Source organism: Pteronotus mesoamericanus, unplaced genomic scaffold, assembly GCF_021234165.1.
Source record: "Pteronotus mesoamericanus isolate MK-2021 breed Mesoamerican mustached bat unplaced genomic scaffold, CSHL_Meso_final contig_90, whole genome shotgun sequence".
Taxonomy (NCBI): domain Eukaryota; kingdom Metazoa; phylum Chordata; class Mammalia; order Chiroptera; family Mormoopidae; genus Pteronotus; species Pteronotus mesoamericanus.
The window spans coordinates 14908296-14928903 of record NW_026555277.1 but is presented as its reverse complement, the minus strand read 5'-3'; the positions used below and the strand labels follow the sequence as shown (position 1 = coordinate 14928903).

The following is a 20608-nucleotide window of genomic DNA, read 5'->3' as shown; positions in this document are numbered from 1 at the left end:
ATGTTTAAATAAAATGTAGACCTCTTCTAAAACTTTTTGACTTCTGTGAAAAAATCTTCATGATAATTTGAAATTGCTTTGAAATTAGGGCTGCTTAAGTTGTGAGTCTTTTTACTCATATATTATATGACATTGCACTTTAAGATTGCCACATAACCCAGACAATATAGTCATCTCCAGTTTTGAAAAAGCCTTACTTTCATATCTTAATAATAAAAGCAGTACATTTTTTTATTGTTTACAGGTTTCCAAAGTCCTTATCCTAGGATCAGGGGGCCTGTCTATTGGTCAGGCAGGTGAATTTGATTACTCGGGATCGCAAGCTGTAAAAGCCATGAAGGTGAGAGAATATGATCTTTGCTAGAATTAATATACCCCCTTTAATGAGTCTAATTAGTGTTGTATAATTTAAATTTATGACACTACCTCTTTTCAAAGTCACTATAATTAATTTTCTTAACTATTCCTTACACATCTTATATGAAAGGAAGTTTGATCACAGACAAGATTTTTAACGTTCTCAAACGTGCACACCTGCAAATTAAGTTTAGATTGGTCTTCAACATTATCTATATTATCACCTATTTATAATGAAAGCATATAAAGCCACACTTATAGATGTTTCTCATTTCTTCTGAAGCAGCGAGCTTTCAAAATATACTTGTCTTTCGTGGGAAAGAGGGAGTTTGGGCATCCTTGGTGCTCTAAAGTACTTCTGTGTTCAATTAAGATGCTTCAGGCAGTTTTGTGATTAAAATGGGAAGAACTGGTTGGGGAAGCAAGGCAACATGCCTTTGTTCAAGCTCTAGAAATTATTGCCTGTCACAAGGGGACCCAACTCCCACACTGTGACCTGGAATGGATAACCTACCAGGATACTGTGGTTGAATTTTCAAGTGGAAAAGAGGATTTGATACCCAAGTTGGGTAGAACATCCTCCCTATTTCTTCAAAGTTTTTTGAGATCTCCCCAACTCTTACCATAGTAAAATAAACCTTTAGAAAAATTCCACTGTACATGTAAGGTGTTTCTATTAAAGAGCTCACTTGGCTTTTCTTTGGTGTCCTTATTTCCCTGGATAGTCCCCATTTTGGTGCTAATCAGGCATCTGGAGGCACAGGGAGCTCTCTGTGGCCTTGCCTTAGGCTTTGCAGGGTGAAGCCATTTACCAGGAGAGAACAATGTAGGGAAGGCAGCAGGAGACTGGAAGAGCAAACATGAGAAACAGTTGGCCAATTATTATTATTTCTTTTTTACTTTTTGTTTTATTCGGTATTCTATATACAAAGATTTTCACTTGACAGATACCTGTTGAAAAGATGTGGAACATAGCCCCCAGTTACCTTATCTTCTTGTTTGTTTTTATCTTTACTATTCTTCTTCATATACACATGAGTGTTCATACACTTGCACACATTTTTATGTAAGTTTTCAAAGCATACTTTACTTCATTGCATTATGATTCAATTTACCTTTGGATGGATAGTGGATGTCCAATGGTTTAGACTGATTAGAACATAATCTAAGTGTGTTCTGGATCTAGAACACATTTTACTAACATACATTTTTAAAGCCTTTTTTGGTGGTTTTATGAAGAATATATATAATATGATATTATCACATATAATATCATATATAACATGATATTATGTATATATTTATATAATCTCCTCACCTAAGGATATGTGTATAGATTTTAGAGAGAAGGGAAGGGAGGAAGAGACAGAGGGAAACATTGATGTGAAAGATAAATGTCGATTGGTTGCCTCTCTTATATACCCCACATGGGGACTAAACTTGCAACCTAGGCATGTGTCCTGATTGGGAATTGAACTCTTGACCTTTTGGTTTACAGAACAATGCTCCAATCAACTGAGCCCTACCAACCAGAGAAGAATTAATTTTTTCATAGCTTGTATTTTTTATGTGCGTTAACATCCATGAGGTGAAGTTATATATTTTAAATGAAGAATAGGAATTATTAGATATAGTATTGTGATTAATTAGGAGGTTAATAGAGATGAATTTATGAACCAAATATTTTAAAAGATTTGGATCATGTATGCATTGTAGCCAGAACCATATTAGAAAAAATGATGTAAAATTTATTAAAATTGTTTGAAGTTATTCCTAAGTTTTAAAATGAATAGACACCCATCACATGCATATATGGGACTTTTTCTATGTCATTTGTATAGCCCATTCAGGGAAATACAAATATATGTAGGTGTGTTGGTACTTTTCTATTGTAGGAAAACTTTCTACAACTTCTGTTCATGAGTTTTTCTCAGTTTAGACCCAATTATTAAATTCTAATCCATATTTGAAATGCAATTGCTTATCTGTATCTTTAATATTTTGCTAATATACCTAACACTTATTTTCAAACAATTCCTTAAAATCTTGAAATGTAAGCACAGGACCTGAGTCATAACACTTGAATTGAAGTTTTAATTTTGGCTCTTTCCAGCTATATGATCTTTGGCAAGTTATTTCACTATTGAATCTCAATTTTTTTTATCTGCAAGGTGGAAATTTCTCATGCAGTCTTGGTATAAAAATCTAGTAAGTTAATAAAAAAGTACATTACAAATTTTAAGGCACTCTGAATTTGAAATAGTATGAGATATATTTAGTTTTTCATTCATATCTTTCTCCAAGGATATGTAGGGCTTTCAAAGATGATTTCTATACTTTCAGCTGAATATTTTGTTGACATTTTTAGAAGGGTTCAAAATTAACACACTAATTGGTAAAATAGTAAGTATCATCTGGTCATATTTTAGAATTGTTATTTTTGGTAAGTTTCACCCTCATCCTGGCTTATAAAGCTATTATTCTTAGTAGCCTATGTGAAGAATTATTTTGGTGGTCTCTCCAGATGTCAGGAATGAGGTAGGCTATGAATACCTCATACTCACACATAAATTTTCATTTTATTTTGCCATATGGTCATTTTCTTTTCATATAATATGTATAAACAGTTGTATAATGCTTTTTGTTAAAGCACTGCAGCAGGCATGAACATCTAAAGAAAATGGAAACCAGCAGAAGGCTTTCAGTGCTTCTAGCAAGAAGGGAACACATTACCCTGCATTTTAAATGTACACTCAATGTTGTTCTCCAATAAACATTAGAAAGGGAAGCAGCTTTGATGTTGCCTCTAGTTCTATTTTATAGTTTACTCATTAAAAAATTTTTGGAATATTGTGTTCTTTTAAGGTCAATTGAGCTGTAAAGTTTAGTAGCATTCACTTAATGTTGATGATAGGCTTTTGGAAATTGCGGCTTTAACCAAAACAATGTATAATGAAACCAATTTTACCTTAGATTAATCGATATAATTATCATATAATTAACAAGAGTTAAGGTCCTAGGGAATTTTTCTGGTCACCAAAATCAACACCAAACTTATAAAGTTTCTAAGTACTTCTAATATCTAGCATTGGAATAACTGTGAGCTGTATAGACATTTTAGAAAGATGCATAAAAAGAGGATATTTACTTTCTAATCCCCTTATTCCTCTTCAGGGTCCTGGGTGGCCGGAGCCTCTCTCAGAAGCTCCAGGTACAGACGGGACCCACGCCGGACAGGACGCCCTTCTGTCACAGGGAACACTCACACCCATGCACACTCCTACACCCCGGTAATTTAGACATGCCAGTTCGTCGGATTGGACGTCTTTGGGGTGTGGGAGGAATCCAGAATACCTGTAGACAATCCAGACAGACATGGCAGAAACATGCAATCACACAGACAGTGCCCTGGTCAGGAATCGATCTTTTCTTCTCATTAATGTTTTAACAAAAAGATGTTATTTGAGGCCCTGCTGTCGTTGTGGCTGTCTAGTCAAATTCTATAGAAATCACTTCCAGCTTTGCTTGATAACTTCAGTGGCAAGGAATTCAGGATGATCCTTATGAGGGAAGAAGTTCTTGCATAGTTTTATTTTCACTCAATTTCTTTTCTTTGTTTCACCAAATGTTTGTTTTCCTCATTCATTCACTCATTCACTATTAATGCCTTTTATTGAAATACAGTCATTCTCTTTAGAACATGTATTCAGATTCTGGATCCTTTTGTTTCAGGAAGAAAATGTCAAAACTGTCCTGATGAACCCAAACATTGCATCAGTACAGACCAATGAGGTGGGCTTAAAACAAGCAGACACTGTCTACTTTCTCCCTATCACCCCTCAGTTTGTCACTGAGGTCATCAAGGCAGAGCGGCCAGATGGGTTAATTCTAGGCATGGGCGGCCAGACAGCTCTGAACTGTGGTGAGTTCTTTTAAGTTTAATTGCAGATTTTGGGTCCATGCATTTCTGTACAATATTTTTTAAAATTTGACTCCACCTAACAATTGTGCTCTGGGTGTTTATAAAAGATTTCTTCTAATGTGTGAGGAAGCATTAGCAGCCACCTGAAAATGTCATATGATGAATATTACTGGTTTATTTCCCAGAACATCTGAGGGACAAAAAGAAATCTTTTGCTTTAATGCTCTGAGTGGCCAAGTAGGTTTCTTGAGTCTCCAGCCTCTATCCAAGATATTACTTTTCTATGTTACCACTTAAGTCCTGACAACTATTTTGAATGGAAAGCAAAAACTAACATTGATTAAGTGTCTTGCGCTCTTATGGCTCAGCCCTGCAACATTTAACTTTCACATATATTTTCAAGATAACATAGATCAGTCTCTTTACCACCCCTTCAGGTATATACTGAGTTCAATGCTCTGTCCTCTTTAAAATGCTTCAGACCTTTGGAACTAGATTGTGAAAAAGAATATCATTAACCAATTGGGGTAAGAAGTTGGTGCTGTAATTTGTATGACAAATATAAAACACTTAGCCAAAGTTAGATAGCAGGTCAATAAAAACACAAAAAATTCTGATGATTTTTAATCCAGATACATACCCATGTCACAGATTATTTAAATAAAAGAATCGCATTATAAGGATGGACATTAGAAGTGAAGGAAATATACTAAAATCTTAAGGTTTCCTGTAGTCTTATGATTTTCATTAATGACAATAATGAAAGTCATTTGAAGAAAGCGATAATATAAGCAACAGTCACACAGCAAAATATTTTATTAGAATATCTCAAAAATTTTTAATTCAAAAATTTTTTTTACCTTAAATGGAGTTCTGTTTTGAACAATGGTGGCTTCTTGGAGTTAATTTTAAGATTTAAAAAAATGGTATTCTAGAAGACCTAAGAGTTTAAGATTTTTGAAAACTATATTTGGTTCTTATAGGAGTGGAACTATTCAAGAGAGGTGTGCTTAAGGAGTATGGCGTGAAAGTACTGGGGACCTCAGTTGAATCCATTATGGCCACGGAAGACAGGCAACTGTTCTCTGACAAACTAAATGAGATTAATGAAAAGATTGCTCCAAGCTTTGCAGTGGAATCGGTAAGGAGCCTTTGTTCTGGAGAAACAAGGCCATTTGTTTTGCATTGTAGGGAGAGTGGTTTGGCATGCCGAAAAATAATAGTTACAGTTATTATACCTGCATATATGTTCTTCCAGAGCTGTGTTAGTACCTCAGAAACACTGTGTATTAATTGTAGATTTCAATGCTCAAATTTTAGGGATATGTAGTAATATTGTATTTTATGAAAAGAGAAGCATAAACCAAGAGAAGTGATTTTATCATTGCTACTGAATCTCAAATTTCCTGAGTTAAAACTAAAAGCCATGTTAACTTGCAATGCCAAAGCAGTTTTTACCTTCTTCCCGTAGTCACACATCTTGTATGTACAAATGACCTGCGATTGGGAAATCACCGGATTTAAATGTTCTTATTAAAGTGAAATAAACATGTTAAAATGAGATTATCAAGATAAAAAAACCATTGGATCTAATTAGGAAGATTTATGACCGAGAAATCTGTGGTTTCAATGTTGAAAGAGGACAGATTATTTTGCATTTCTGATAACCGTTTTCCATCATATCCAGTGTCTATGGATAGGCACTGAGAAAAAGTCAGCTTTGTGTACATCTGCTTTTGCCCCTGACTTTAGTCCTGGTTTTGGCACAAAGTCAGTGAAGTAGGGTGCTGGAGGCAGTTTTTGATGCAAATTCCCCACTGAAGAAATAGGCAAATCCTTAGTGGTAAAGCATTACAGCTGGGCAAAGTGAAAATGGACTATGTATGTTTCACAAAAGAGTGCTGTCAAGTACATACTATGTTCAAAGCTATCAATCAGGCATAATCCCAGGATAGCTCTGCTGAACATTCGGAAAGCTCCTGCCATCCATTTCTTCTTTCATTGCCAGATTTAATTATGTCTTTGCTTCCTCAGGATGAGAAACAGGCATATGGGAAAGGTGTAATTACATTCCCATTGGTAGTGTAATAATATTCCGTGACAGAAAAATATAGCCACCATGTGTTGTATTTTGTAAGGTAAAAAAAAAAAAAAAAAAAAAAAAAAATCCAAGCTTCTGGGACTACTCTCTGAATGAATTTGAAAAATGAAAAATCTCTCTATATAATATTCCTAATGGCTTATTAGAGTAATACCAAGTTAGTTTCAGCAGTGGAAAACCTTGTTTTACTAAGAGATGACTTTTAAGCTGAATTAATAGTTCAATATGGCTTCCATTCTCAAATTAATGATGGTTATTTTAGTTTTGGCCATTGCTTTATTTTTTTGTATGCAAAAATAATAAAGATTAGCACAAAGGGATAAAAAAGAGCTTTCACTGAATATTAAAATAGTCCAGAATTTTACTTAAAATTTGTAAAACAATGCCTGCTTTTCAGAAGGAGATGAGAGAATAATAGAATATTTCCATAATCATTCTCCTCAAGAAAACTGATCTACCTCAATTGCCAGATTCTCTTGTTATGATCTTTTCTGCTAGTGTGGTCAGCTTTTAAACCCTGAGCCCTTGTTCTTATTGACAGATTGAAGATGCGCTGAAGGCAGCAGACACCATTGGCTACCCAGTCATGATCCGGTCTGCCTATGCCCTCGGGGGGCTTGGCTCAGGCATCTGTCCCAACAAGGAGACCTTGATGGACCTCAGCACTAAGGTCTGTATGCTCATAGACCAAATTCTTAACCACCGAGAAACTGAGCTGAAGTAGCCTTTCAATTAAAGAAAATTGTGAAGACAGAACAACCTTTTCTCTATGAAATTACTGTCATATTCTCTGAAGTGTTGTTCCAAAGATGACACCTTTGAAATGGCAATACAGTGCAATTATTTATGTTGGAACACTAGGTTACGCCAGATAGTCCTAGATAAACTGGTGATTACTCTATTTTTAGGTCAATCTTTATTGTCCTGTCTACTGATTTCAGTATTATAAAGTCAATCCAATTTGATTTCCCTCTGCTTCAAAATCTGTTCCAAAACATTCATAATGCTAAAATATATTTTAGTGGTTGAAAGAACTAGAATATAATGTTTTTTAAACTATTCTTTCAAAATAGTATGACATAAGTGGCATCAAGTAAAATAAATAAAACACATTGAAAAATTTAATTTTACCTCAAACTCAGGTGTTTAATAAATATATAGTATAAATACATCTTAATAACATAAACGAGGGAGCTCTCTGCCAACTAATATACACATATAAGCAGAAGTGAAATTGGAGTATAATTTATTTCTATCAAAATCACTTTAACATATTACTGAATACTTCTTTTCTCAAGTGTTAAAGGGGAAATCTGGGGAAAATTCAGGTATGACCCCCAAAATAAATAGAGATGAACACAGGAAACATGCTTTATGAAAGAAGAGGGTTTTGCCCACACTCTATTTCCACAGAAGAGAACAGTGCCTGGTAATCCCGGGGCTTGTTGAATGAATGCACGTACGTGCAGCCCAGAGGCCCACGTAACCTGCATGGCGGTCGTGTGAGAGCATCTTTGTGAGGGTTATTTTAGGGAGTGCTGAGGAGCCCAGAACAGCTGATAGCTTTAACATTACTCACTTTTGGAGTGAAACAAAATGAGGCCCTTCAATTGTTGATCAAGGATTGTGAGGAAAAAAATAAATAAAATTAAATAAATAACTATAATGGTAAACTTACACATCAACAACTTGGATTTAGATTTTCCGGAGTGGCCAAAATGAACAAAACAAGAAGGAAAACATATCTAATATAAATGTTTCTTGTTTTCATTTTGAACTTCTGAATTGTGTCTTTAAAGAAAAAAAAAACATGTTTATGGAGGTTCAAGATATTTTTCTCTAGCTTATTAGATATTCTTAATGTTTTTAATATTATCAATTTTATTAATACCAAGAGTGACAATGTGTATTTTTTCTCTGTTAAAAATGCTTGCTTTTTTTTTTTTTTTACAGTATAGAAACATCCTGAATACTGAAATGTCTAGAAATATTTACTAAGGAGAATTTTGGAATGGGATAATTTTTAATTATTTATATTCTTCTAAAATAATCAATAGGTCATTAAATAGTTTTCTTTGTTGAAAACCTAGCTTTTCTCTTGATAATAACTACTTGTATCATTATATCCTAAGCTACTCCTATTCTCTTGAGGTTATATTTAGTACCATCATAAACTTCATTAAATCATCTAAGTCAGTGTTTTGTATAAAATCTGAGATTGGAAAGGAAAAAAAAAAGACATTAAAGCAACAGGTGAAGATGATGTCAATTGTCCTGTGCCCAAATATTCAGTCTACTCCATTAGAATGCAAAAAGCTTTCCCAAATTTATACCCTTTGTTTCCCAGATTTCTTCTTTCAATAAGCAATTCTAACAACAAATTAATAATTATTAAATTGTTAACACTGGCTACAGAGTGTCCTAACCACTTTGAAAACCTCTTCATGGGCAGCTGTGGGACTAATGGATTCCATTTTCAATGGCACATACTGGAGCCTGTGATGTTGACCGAGATTAAGAACATAGTGTTCAGACACATTACGGAAAAACTTACATTGAGTTATTTCATTTTACTGCTTACTAATAATTTGATAAAATTTACTTTTCCCAGTTGCTTCCTCTTCTTTTCACTGCCATCACAAATCAACTATGTTAAGAGACAAAGGACAGTTCTGTCTTGGATTTTTAGCCACTAAATATCCTAAGGCCAGGGACTGCCACTTTCATATTTTGAGTTCAGTTTTACCTACTGGTGGGTACTCAGTAAATATGAAATGATGATTATACTAATTCATATCTGTTTAATCAGGCACACATGATAATAGGACTCTGAGTACTTAAGCACTTAGACAGTGATTAACCATAATAATAGTTGCATAGGATTCTTCTAATTCCCAAGTTTCATATGCCATCTTGGCTAACTATTTACAACCATCATCATCTCCTTTCTTCTCCTCATCAACATCAACTGACTTTTATTGTGTTTGTCACTGTACGAAGCACCCTCAGCTATTTTAGAGAAAGCCAGAGTCTTTAGACTTATTTTTCTATATTTATTCACACTTATCACATTTTCTGGTCTCACAGAAGCCTAGCTGCTGAAATAATTTCATTTCCCTCTGCCTGATTGCTCAATTATTTTCTCTTTTCCTAAATTAGTTTGATTTAATGTCGTATCAGCACTTTGAATGGCAAGCCTCAATAATGTAAATCAAGCATATTCACTGCAGGATGCTATTCCTAGTACCTCACTGATTTTCTGACACATTGTGCCTTCTGGAGAGTAGAGGAGGATGGAGACTGGGCTTGAGACTTCAGTACTGACCGGGATTTAGGCCAAGGCATTTTGCCAAATATTCATGTTTAAAGCCAGTGCTTTTCCTTACTCTTTGATGTCTTTTGTTGCTGATTTTCAGGCCTTTGCTATGACCAACCAGATCTTGGTGGAGAGGTCAGTGACAGGTTGGAAAGAAATAGAATATGAAGTGGTCCGAGATTCGGATGACAATTGTGTCACTGTCTGTAACATGGAAAACGTTGATGCCATGGGCGTTCATACAGGTAGGCAAAGAATTTTCAAGAATTATAGTAATGCCTTCAGCCCATGTCTCTGTTCGTCCATAGCTATTACCATTATTATCTTATAGACTAGTGCTGAACTTCTCTATTTTATATATAGCATTTCACAGTATTGAAAATACTCTCACATTTAATTTGTTCTTCACAAAAATCCTATGAAGTAAGGTAGGTATTACTCTGATTTCACTTGAGGGAAGGGTCAAATATAAGCAATATAGTGAAGATGAAATGTCTAAGACTTGGTGTTGAGAAGTTAGAGGTGAGGTTAAAAAGGCTTGGAGGGGTATTTGTCACCAAGTGAATGAGAAAATAGCTGCGAGTAATAGAAATAGTTTCCTCAGGAAGGGAAACTAGTTATACTAGAGAGCACAGATGATGACTTTGAATTTAGAAATGCTACATTTGAGATATGGTTGAAACTCTCAAAGAAAGGGTTAAGAATATGGAATTAGAATTCAAGAACAGGATAAAAATAAAGAAGTTGTTACCATGTCATTGGAAGTCATTGGTATAAAGGTTATAATAGAAGCTGGAAGCATTTACTAAGTATTCAGGGAGAGAAACGTAGAAAAAGAGAGAATAGGGTCAAGGACTTAACTTTGGGAATCATTTAGATTTTACAGAGCAGGAGAAAGAGAAATAATTAGTGTTGAATAAAATGAAGAGAGTGATAGGAAGAAAAACAGGAAAGTAAAGTACCAAGTAAGCCAATATAATAAAATACTTCATAAAAGAGCTTTGGTTTTGGCTGTATTAAATGCCATGTAAGGTCAAGAAGGAAGTTTTGATAGGGCTTTTGGATGTTCAAGAGAACAGTTTTAATACAAAACTGGTTATGTGAGCCATATTGAATGGAGTTATATAGCAATTAATGATAAGCAGAATTGGTAAACTTTCAAGAAGTTTGTCATGCAGAGAATGAGAGATGGTTATCTAACACCAGGGAGGGGCTTCTTGAGCTTGTAGAGATCTGAGCATACTTGTAGGCTGAAGGGATGGTGACTAAGGACTAAGAGTTTAAAGATATAAGTGACTATGAAGAGGAGTGAGAAAACGGGAGGTGATGAGACACAGAAACAGGTGATGAGCCAGTAAGGGGTGAAGAGGAGACGATATTTTATGAAAGGAAGAAATTGAGAGAGAGATGATTTGAGACCTGAAGGGAAGATAAATTGAAGAAGTCAATGTTTATCTGTTAGATGACTGAAGCCTTGAGACTAGATGAGCTCAGGAAAGGTTAGAAGAATTTCTGTAAGCATGTTGGAACAATGTAGGTAAAATAAGAATCAGAAGAAATAGTAGCCGATGTGCCTTATACGTATTACCATTGGGTAATTCTTTTCCAACCAACTCCTTGGACTGTTGTGTGCCTTGTATCATGCAAACAAATTAATGAGCGCTGCTTGGATGTACAGGTGATTCAGTTGTTGTGGCCCCTGCCCAGACACTCTCCAATGCAGAGTTTCAGATGTTGAGACGTACTTCAGTCAATGTCGTTCGCCACTTGGGCATTGTGGGTGAATGCAACATTCAATTTGCCCTTCATCCTACCTCAATGGAGTACTGCATCATTGAAGTGAATGCCAGACTGTCCCGAAGCTCTGCCCTGGCCTCAAAGGCCACTGGGTAAGAACAGAATGCTTGATCATGGGTTTGTGGATTCTTCACAGAGAGAACTGGAAAATGAAGTGAACCAGTGAAGACTGTGCTACGTTTGTAAACTATAGTCCCCATTTCTGTATGTTGGCTCCAACAGCATTTAGTACCCTAAAGACACAGTTATTAATGAGCTCGCTGCCAGGTTGAGGCAAACGGTATTGCTCTCTGGTTTTGTGTGCTGGCTTATCATAAACTAATCAAAATCTGGGTGGTCAACACAGACTGAGAAAAATCTGCTTCTTAATTACACTTTGCAGATGTTGTAAAAAAGCACAAATTAATCCTTAATTTTAGTTCTCACTTGGCTTTTTCAGGTGTAGCAAATGGTAAAAAAATAACAGTTCATTTGACTCAAGCATCCAATATACATTATTTTATTTTAGCAAATTCCACAAGACCAAAAAATATAGGGTTTTTCTATAGGCAGTTGCTGCCACCAAATAAATAAATTTGCTATCCATTTAACAACTGTAGGCAAAAATAGTCAGAGGGAAAATTAATCGATAGTTTTTTTATTATAGTTAATATCTAGCATTTAATTTATATGGCATTTAAATGAACAAAATACTTACCTGTAAAGATTTTTTTAATGTAGCTACACAGTGTTGTATGGACTGGTGGAAGGCATATTGCTTTAGGGAAGAGTCAGGAGACCCAAGTTCTTCTTCTGGTTCTTCTACTCACTGAGACTTTGGACATGTCACTTATTGTCTCTGTCACTCTCCTCACCTGTTAGATGGGGGAGTTGTACTAAAGGATTCATATGTAATTCTATAGTTCTATGAATTATTTTCTTAAACACAATTACCAAAACTGACATTCCAGAGGAGTATAGTCCAGTTTCCAAAGAAATAGTTTTGTAGGAAACCCAAACTTCAAAGATAATTTGGAGATAGATCAAGGACCCAGACTTGCAATACTTACATTTTCTATTACATACCCCATAGGATCAACTAACTCCACTGTCTTCTCAGGTACATGCATGTAATATTTTGGAGGTTTTATACAAGTGAGCACTTTATTTATCAAAGAAGCTACTGATTTTGGATTGAAGAGGTGAAGGTTGGGAACTGTAGCACTGTGTATCAGACGTAGAAAATGACTTTGTTTTGATCTTTACCTCTATACTTAATCATGAATACATTATTTTAGAAGTGGCTATTAAATATTTTCATCCAGAATGGAGAATCATATGTGTTTTATATATTGATGTAGAATAATACCAGAATTTCTAAGAAAGAACAGTTTATGTCTTTGGCTGTTTTTAATACTTATTGCTGAAAGAAAAAAATAAATTTGTCTCTTCCATTATAGCTATCCATTGGCATTTATTGCTGCAAAGATTGCCCTTGGAATCCCACTTCCAGAAATCAAGAATGTTGTATCAGGGAAGACATCAGCCTGCTTTGAACCTAGCCTGGATTACATGGTTACTAAGATTCCTCGCTGGGATCTTGATCGTTTTCATGGAACATCTAGCCGAATTGGTAGTTCTATGAAGAGTGTAGGAGAGGTGAGTCCTTGGTTACTTTCTTTATTTCATCTTTGTTCTCAATTATTTTGTCTAGTTTTTAACATTGTTGAAAGTCTTAAGTGTACCATTATATTTACTATGTTATTAATTGAAGGATATGTAAGAATTTAATTTCCTGTTTAGTGTTTCACTATCTTTCTATGAGATCATTAACATAAGGCATTTGTTACATGCCCATTTAATGGATTCTAAAAGCATTTGAGCATTCTAATATTCTAAGAGCATTCAAAAGGAGTGATCATATATAGGTGTATAATATATATGCACATATACATATATCTATATTTATGTAACTGAATTTTAACATATTTTATAACCAAATAAAGGAGATAATACTAAGTAAAAGATAACATGATGTACCAAAGAGACCACCAAACTGTGGTTAAGAATTCAGCTTTAGTCCATGTAAATTGTGGCTATAATCTTGGTGGACCTCACATTCCACATCATATCTACAAAAGAAAGAAGCTGGACTGGAAGATCTCTCATGGCCCTTCCAGCTCTAAAATTCTAAGCTGTGAAGAGCATAGTGAAACATTAAGCTGCCTTTTATCATACTGGAGCGTTCTAAGCTTTTAGTGACTTTCAGTTTTACATAATGTTCTATTTTAAATTTTAAATTAAAGTTAGCTTTTGATGATTCCATCTTCAAATAAGCACTGCTCCATGTACAGGAGAAAATAAAGGAATTCATATCCCTACCTCTGAGATTCACTCTCTTGCCACTCCCACCAAGGGGTTTATTTTTTATTTTTCACATCCAGGAGGGTTGATAGAGTAGAGAGAATATTAACCTTACAACCAGATGAACTTGGGTTTCAGTTTTGGTGTTGACATTGACTAGCTAGAGACACTCAGACAAAGCCCTGAGCTGCAGGCTCTCCATCTGAAAAGTGGAGATGATAATACTTTGTGGGGCTCTTACAAGGTCTAGGACTGATACATGTAAATGTTTAGTAATAACTTTTATGGTAGAGCCATACCCCCATTTCTAATAAATGTATTGCATCAGAATTATTGTCATTGTTTATTGATAGAATTTTTGAATACCAGTGTACAGACCTCAAAATATATCTACATCTATCTATCTGTTTTACTTTATCTCATCTCTAACTCCAAATGGTCAATGTAGGACCTTTCAGTGTATATCTGGGTGCCTAAGCCAGTTAGATTATAGAGCAAAAAACTATTTGTGACCTGCTGTTCTATATTGGCCTTTATTTTTGCCATGACACAGATTATAGCCTAAACTCAGATGAGTCATTTTAGAAATGCATGCCACTAATTACAGGAAATAAAGCTTAAGTTCATCACCAATGCAGGGGAAAGGGCAAAGAAAAACCCCAGCATTTTATAGATGAATCATATTCACATGTGAAAGGCAGAACTATGACTGTTTTGGTTTCTTTAGTTTCCAAGATATTAATGGAAGATTTTAAAATAATGACAGACTAGGAGCAATCTGACCTTTTAAATGAAAATGTCTTCCTAGCTATAAAAGTAGTTTTACTTCCTTCATAGTTGTTTTTAAATCTTATTTTTTTCTAGTATGCTTCAAAGTACACAATAGAATTAGAATTCAAATGTCATGAAAAATTTTGTTGGTAATGTTCTTGCAAACAACAACAACAACAACAACAACAAACAGAAAACCCTGTTATTTAGTTTACTTTTTCTGTGCAGTGTGCCTTTTCATTTACAGTAAAATTTGTAGGGAAGAGAATGTGAGATAATTTTGTAATGGTTTCATTTAGAGCTTATTTTCTGCAGGAGTTTCGTTGTCACTTAATTTTAACATTTAGTTAAAATTAGGTGAGCAAACATTTCCTGAATTTTTACTATATGCAGGTATATGTGAGGATAAAACAGTGAATAAGGTAATAATTGTGACACATTATTTGTAGTTGCTAAGTTCAGAATGTATCAACTGAACCAGAAATAATGTGAATTAAACTGTATAAATGTTAAAATAAAATCTTTATATACAGGTGTTATAAGAAGGTAGTAGAATATGGTAAAGCCAGGATAGTGATTCCACTGAAAAATGATGAAATTTTCACTTAATGAATGTGAATTTTAATTCATTCATTCATATAAAGCATTACACATAAATATATTAATATAAAGTATTAAAAAGCACAAATTTTGAATAAACACAGTTATATGTTCTTGTATTAATATATAGGAAAGTTTGTTTCTCTTTTATTGCATTTATTCTATATACCATTATGTACAATGTACTTACATAATAATACAAATTATGGTGAGTATAGAACTAGTTACTTCACAGGGACAACTTAAATATGTAATATTTACAAATTTTATTAAATATTTCAAACATTTTCTTAATTCGATATACCATAAAACATCTTATATCTGGCCATCTCTCCCATGCTTGGGCAAGTGAATCTGTGGACATTATTATCTAACTCTTCAAATACCACTATGCCTTGCAAATTGCATATCTGAATTTGACTAAGATTTTATTTATTCCCACTCTTAAGAATCTTCCCTTATTTCTAATTAAATTTGGATTAGTGCAGAAAGGTTATCTGTTTGGCTACGGTGATCTTGGTACATGTATCTTGTTACACAATTGATGTGAAGATTTACTAAAATGACATTCACGGGAATTCTGGTCTATGTGAGGAATCATGAGAGTTTACTGAGGGCGGCATCACGACTGTTGTTATTTTAAATTGGCGACCTAAAATGCATAGCAATCTATCATTCTGTGGAAAGATTCAAAGACAGTGTTTATCCACTGAAAATAAATGGGTAGGCTTCAAAGTCAATTTAAGTTCAGCTCTGATTTGTAACTTGTCCAGACCAAATCACTGCATGGCTTTTCTAATTGATTAGTGTACAATCAGTTGTAATGATTGTGGGAAGACACATTGAATTTGTCATGGAGAATTTAGTGCCCACCTCCTCTCAAAATCTGAGTTTATCAGTATTTGCTATGATTCTTAAGGTTCTATTAATACTAATGCTTTGCTATAAAGAAAGCCTACCTCTCTTGGACTCTGACTGATACCTGTTTAGAAAGAGGTTGTTTTTGCATGTTAATATATGCCTGGTTTCTCTTCATTTGCTTTCTATTCTAAAAGACATCTGCAGAAAAGCAAGATCTTATTAAGGAAGGGTATATATTGCTTTGGCCACAAATACATTATTTTGAACACTATGGCCTGGGGCAGGTATAGGCAATTTCCTCATCAGTCTTAGCAAATACAGCTAAATTCTCCAAGTGGTAGAAGACTGACTTAATGTTGAAGACTTTATAACAAACCCAAGGAGAAAAGGAGAGAAGAAAAATAACACCTAAATTTGAGGAGTGTTCTGATGTATGTTTTATTCTTAAGTCTTTTCTGAAAAGTATTCTCTTTCTATTCTGTTATGAATTAGAAACATACGCTCTTTCTTTAAATATGATCTCTTAACTGTGTATTACAGGTCATGGCTATTGGTCGTACCTTTGAGGAGAGTTTCCAGAAGGCTTTACGGATGTGCCACCCGTCTATAGATGGTTTCACTTCCCAACTCCCAATGAAAAAAGACTGGCCATCCAACCTAGATCTCAGAAGAGAGCTGTCTGATCCATCCAGCACTCGCATCTACGCCATTGCCAAGGTAATACATGACCAAGGGCCCAGGGCCTCTATTTTTCCCAGAATTTGGACAACCTGAGCATTAAAGTAAAACCGAACCATGACGTGATCTTGAATTTGGGGGCAATTTTTAATTATCTTAGTAGTATTAGACCGAAGATATCTACGGATTTCATCAGATTATTCTATAGTAATTAATGAAAAATTACCCTTTTTTGTTAGACTTTAAGTCTAGATTTAAGGACACTTTGCAGTTTTAAGGGATGATCATATAGAAAAAATGTTCCTCCCTTTTAGTATATGTAGTATGAATACTCTTAAATAAATTTGATAATACTGACCTGTCATTTCCTACCACCCTCATTACTTGTTCCTTGAAAATATGTAAAATGATATCTTAGGAAAGAAGGTATATAAATAGCATCGTTTAATATGGATTACCTAAGACTATAGAATACTCCTTATCTACTTGCTTCTTTTTCAGTGTTTAAACAACAACAGACTATGAAGAATTTCCATGATTATAGGATTTTTTTAATGTAATTATTTTATTGGTCTTACTTGTAGAACAATAAAAGCCGCGCATTTCTCACTTCCACTCCCTTGTTCCCCTTTTATGTAAATTAAATGCCATATTAATCTCCTTTCATGTTTACTATGCTTAGAGTTTTGAAGTCTCAGCTTACGTGATTTTATAAAAGGTGACTTGGGCAGCTGGGACCTGTCTGGTCAGAAATCTCTGCATGGTTGTCTGACATTTAAGGAAGCTTAGGCGTTAATCCTCCCACAGTGTCAAACCACGCTGGAGCCACAAAGCCCTGCTGACCATTTTGTGTGTGCACGAGCACATGTAGGATGAATGGATGAAAATAGGAATTTTGTCTTTAAAGGGGTTGCCTCTCTTTCTAATTTGTTGTTGCAGCATCAAAATGTGGCTAGTGATTCTGAGCTTCACAGCAACTTTTATGTGCCTATATTGAGAGTCCAGTAGAGAGGGAAGAAGGGAAAGAAATGTTACTTTTATTGCACACATTGTAGACTCTTCTTACCTTTACGGTTTCTAAATGCAGAATATTTAGTTCTCAGTGAAACCTGGGAGATACTAGTATCTTTTGATGAACACTTCTCAATGTTGAATTTCAAGGTCATAGAGAATTAACATTTTTCTGTGGTGGTGGCGTGATAGTAATGATGAGAGATTAATTCAGAAAGCCATTTCGCCGTTTTAGTTGCTTTTATTGCACTTTTTTTTAAAAGCCATCTACCACACTCATGTATGTATGTTTATGTCTGTATACATATAACATATTTTTTTTTCAGACAGAGAGCAGTAAGTGGATTTTTTTTTTCTTAAGTCTAGTTTTCATGCTTCTGCCAGTTTAAGGCAGATGAAAAAGGGACGTATTTCTGAGTGTCCAATGAGGCTGTAAAACTCAAGCAAACCTCTGATTCTTTTCTAACAGACTTATAAAAGATGAAAATTCAGGGGAAATGTGCAGAGATTCTTTCATTCAGAGTACCCTGTGTTTGAGTAAGAAGTGCAGGTCTGAAGTATAAGTTTTTGTCTGCCAGAGTGCTGGGAGAAGGAACTGATTTCTGTTTGTTAGAGGTCATCATTACTGTTCATTTCCACAGCAACCAAGAAGTTGGTGATTTTGACAAAGAGTGTAAGAACTGTGTAGAGCTGAAGGGGAAAAGAATGAAGGGAGTGTGTAAATCTTCGTTCACTTTCATGATTCTTAGAAAAGGGCAACTTGCTCTGAGGTCTGGTTTTTGCAGCAGTCTTATTTCAGGATGACTGGATCATCACCTCTTTTGATCTGGGGAGAACACAGGGCATTCTTTTTGATTTGGGGAACATTGGAGTCACCTCAAACTTGCCTGAGGTCATTCCGAACTTCATCACAGCCCTGTGAATGGCAAAGCTGTGGTGCTTGAAGATGCAGTTCCAAGATGGGCTGGATCTAGCTCTTTCTTCAAAACTGCACATGTGACTGTATTTGTCCTTCCTCACAACAACATCACTACAGGATTCTAGGTCCTCCATCACCTTCATGGTGATTACCTTTGTGTGATTCTGTGCAAACTTCCTGTGGTCTGTCCAAAGCCTGCTATCTTCAGGTTCTATCCCCTTCTCAGTGTTGATAGCCAACAGCTACTTGTGCTTTAATTACTTAGAAAATAAGACAGAATATTAAGTCCTTGGGAATTTGTCTGTAATTACAGGGAGAATTATACTTACGAAATGAACATGGATTTGAGTATTTGCCACCAGATCACCAGATAGAAATAAGTAAAAATTTTCTGAAAATTAAGCTCTCTGGGTTGAAATGTAGCAACCGAGCAGCTAGTAACATATATTTATTAATGGGACCTAGAAATATAGTGAGCCATTCTATAATGTGTTGTTTTGAAATATCATCTGATTATTTTTATATGAGTATACATCTTTTGAATATGAATGTTTTGGTTTTGAGAGTTTCCTTTATACAGTTGCCTTTTGTACTTAGCCTAATGACCCATAGTTGTAATTTTACTCTTGAGAAATTGTTAAAGTAAGCTTCAGGAAAAGGCTGAGTTGCCTATCAGATCTCAAGTTATTACTACTCTGTTTTGGAATATATTAGGATGGTATAAAATGCCTGCCTTAGTGAAAAAGTCAAAGTAACTGATTCAAAATAATTTTTTTGCAGTCTTTTGTGAGGGTATACTCTATAGAAATAACACCAAGCCAAATCTGACCCATAAATTCTCACTGACTAGTTTGCATGCATGTGGAATGAAGTGATAAAAATATGCTATTTGCTAAAGGATAATTATCCAAAATACAAATCACATGATTCTAGGTTTTCTTACCAATTTGGCTTAACTGTAGTTTCAAGAGATTCCATTTAATTTCAAAGAGATGTCCCAGATGTAGGATATAAATGGTAACATAGTCATATTAAGAGCAGGAGGCTGAGCCTATTAGGGGGATTTTTCTGAACACACACCATTCTGACTAACTCACAGCATCTTCGTTGTATGTCATTGTGGAAACAGTTGGCAGTATCTGTAGGTTTCTTGGGAGCAACATCAATGGCATGATATCATTTTCATGTTTCATGTCTCAATCTGTAGCCTCAGGCTCTCTGAAAAACAAGGAGAGGGATGGCTGCTCTGTTTTCAACCAAGTAAGAGATTTATAAAATGTTTGCCAAAAAAATATATATTTTCTCCTTTTGGCAGGCTTTGGAAGACAACATGTCCCTTGATGAGGTTGCGAAGCTCACATCCATTGACAAGTGGTTTTTGTATAAAATGCGTGATATTCTAAACATGGAAAAGACACTAAAAGGCCTCAATAGGTAAGACAGTATGGCTCCGGTTCACTCCAGGTATCTCCTGTGCAATTTTTGAATAGTCTCCTTCTTACCCTTAAGCATTTGGCCAAAATTATGCTTCAACAATGTAAATAGTGCCAAGGTTGGAAGGCAATAGCCTTACTCAGAAGAAGTGGCAGTTTTTTAGATTTTTACCTACTGAAAGGTATCTATTATATTGAACTATCTTCTACCCCATCCTTGCCATCAAACATAATGATGCTCTTATTTGCTCTTTGAATTTACGAAAATCAATGTACACTTATGATAGCATATGCTATTTAACTACTAAATGATACCTAGGTTTAAATTTCAATAATCAATAGAATGATATTCCTGTTTTCTGTATATTTTCTGATTCTAAATACTAAAGACTATTTTTCTCCTTTAATATCAAACTACACATTGCTGTAGATTGGTGAGCAAATGTGTTCCTCTTGCATTTTACTGGTATTTTCAACATTGGGACTTCCAGTTCAGCCT

The 20608-nt window shown here is 34.9% G+C and overlaps 1 protein-coding gene across 1 annotated transcript in view; it reads left to right on the top strand.

The window, feature by feature from the left end:
• Nucleotides 1-20608, top strand: part of CPS1 (carbamoyl-phosphate synthase 1) — a 113211-nt gene that overhangs the window by 37210 nt on the left and 55393 nt on the right. The window contains exons 13-21 of the mRNA XM_054585692.1: nt 245-340; nt 4090-4279; nt 5263-5420; nt 6922-7050; nt 9797-9941; nt 11375-11585; nt 12933-13131; nt 16609-16785; nt 19992-20110. Of these exons, the coding sequence (XP_054441667.1) occupies nt 245-340; nt 4090-4279; nt 5263-5420; nt 6922-7050; nt 9797-9941; nt 11375-11585; nt 12933-13131; nt 16609-16785; nt 19992-20110 (1424 nt within the window). The remainder of the gene's footprint in view (nt 1-244; nt 341-4089; nt 4280-5262; nt 5421-6921; nt 7051-9796; nt 9942-11374; nt 11586-12932; nt 13132-16608; nt 16786-19991; nt 20111-20608) is intronic.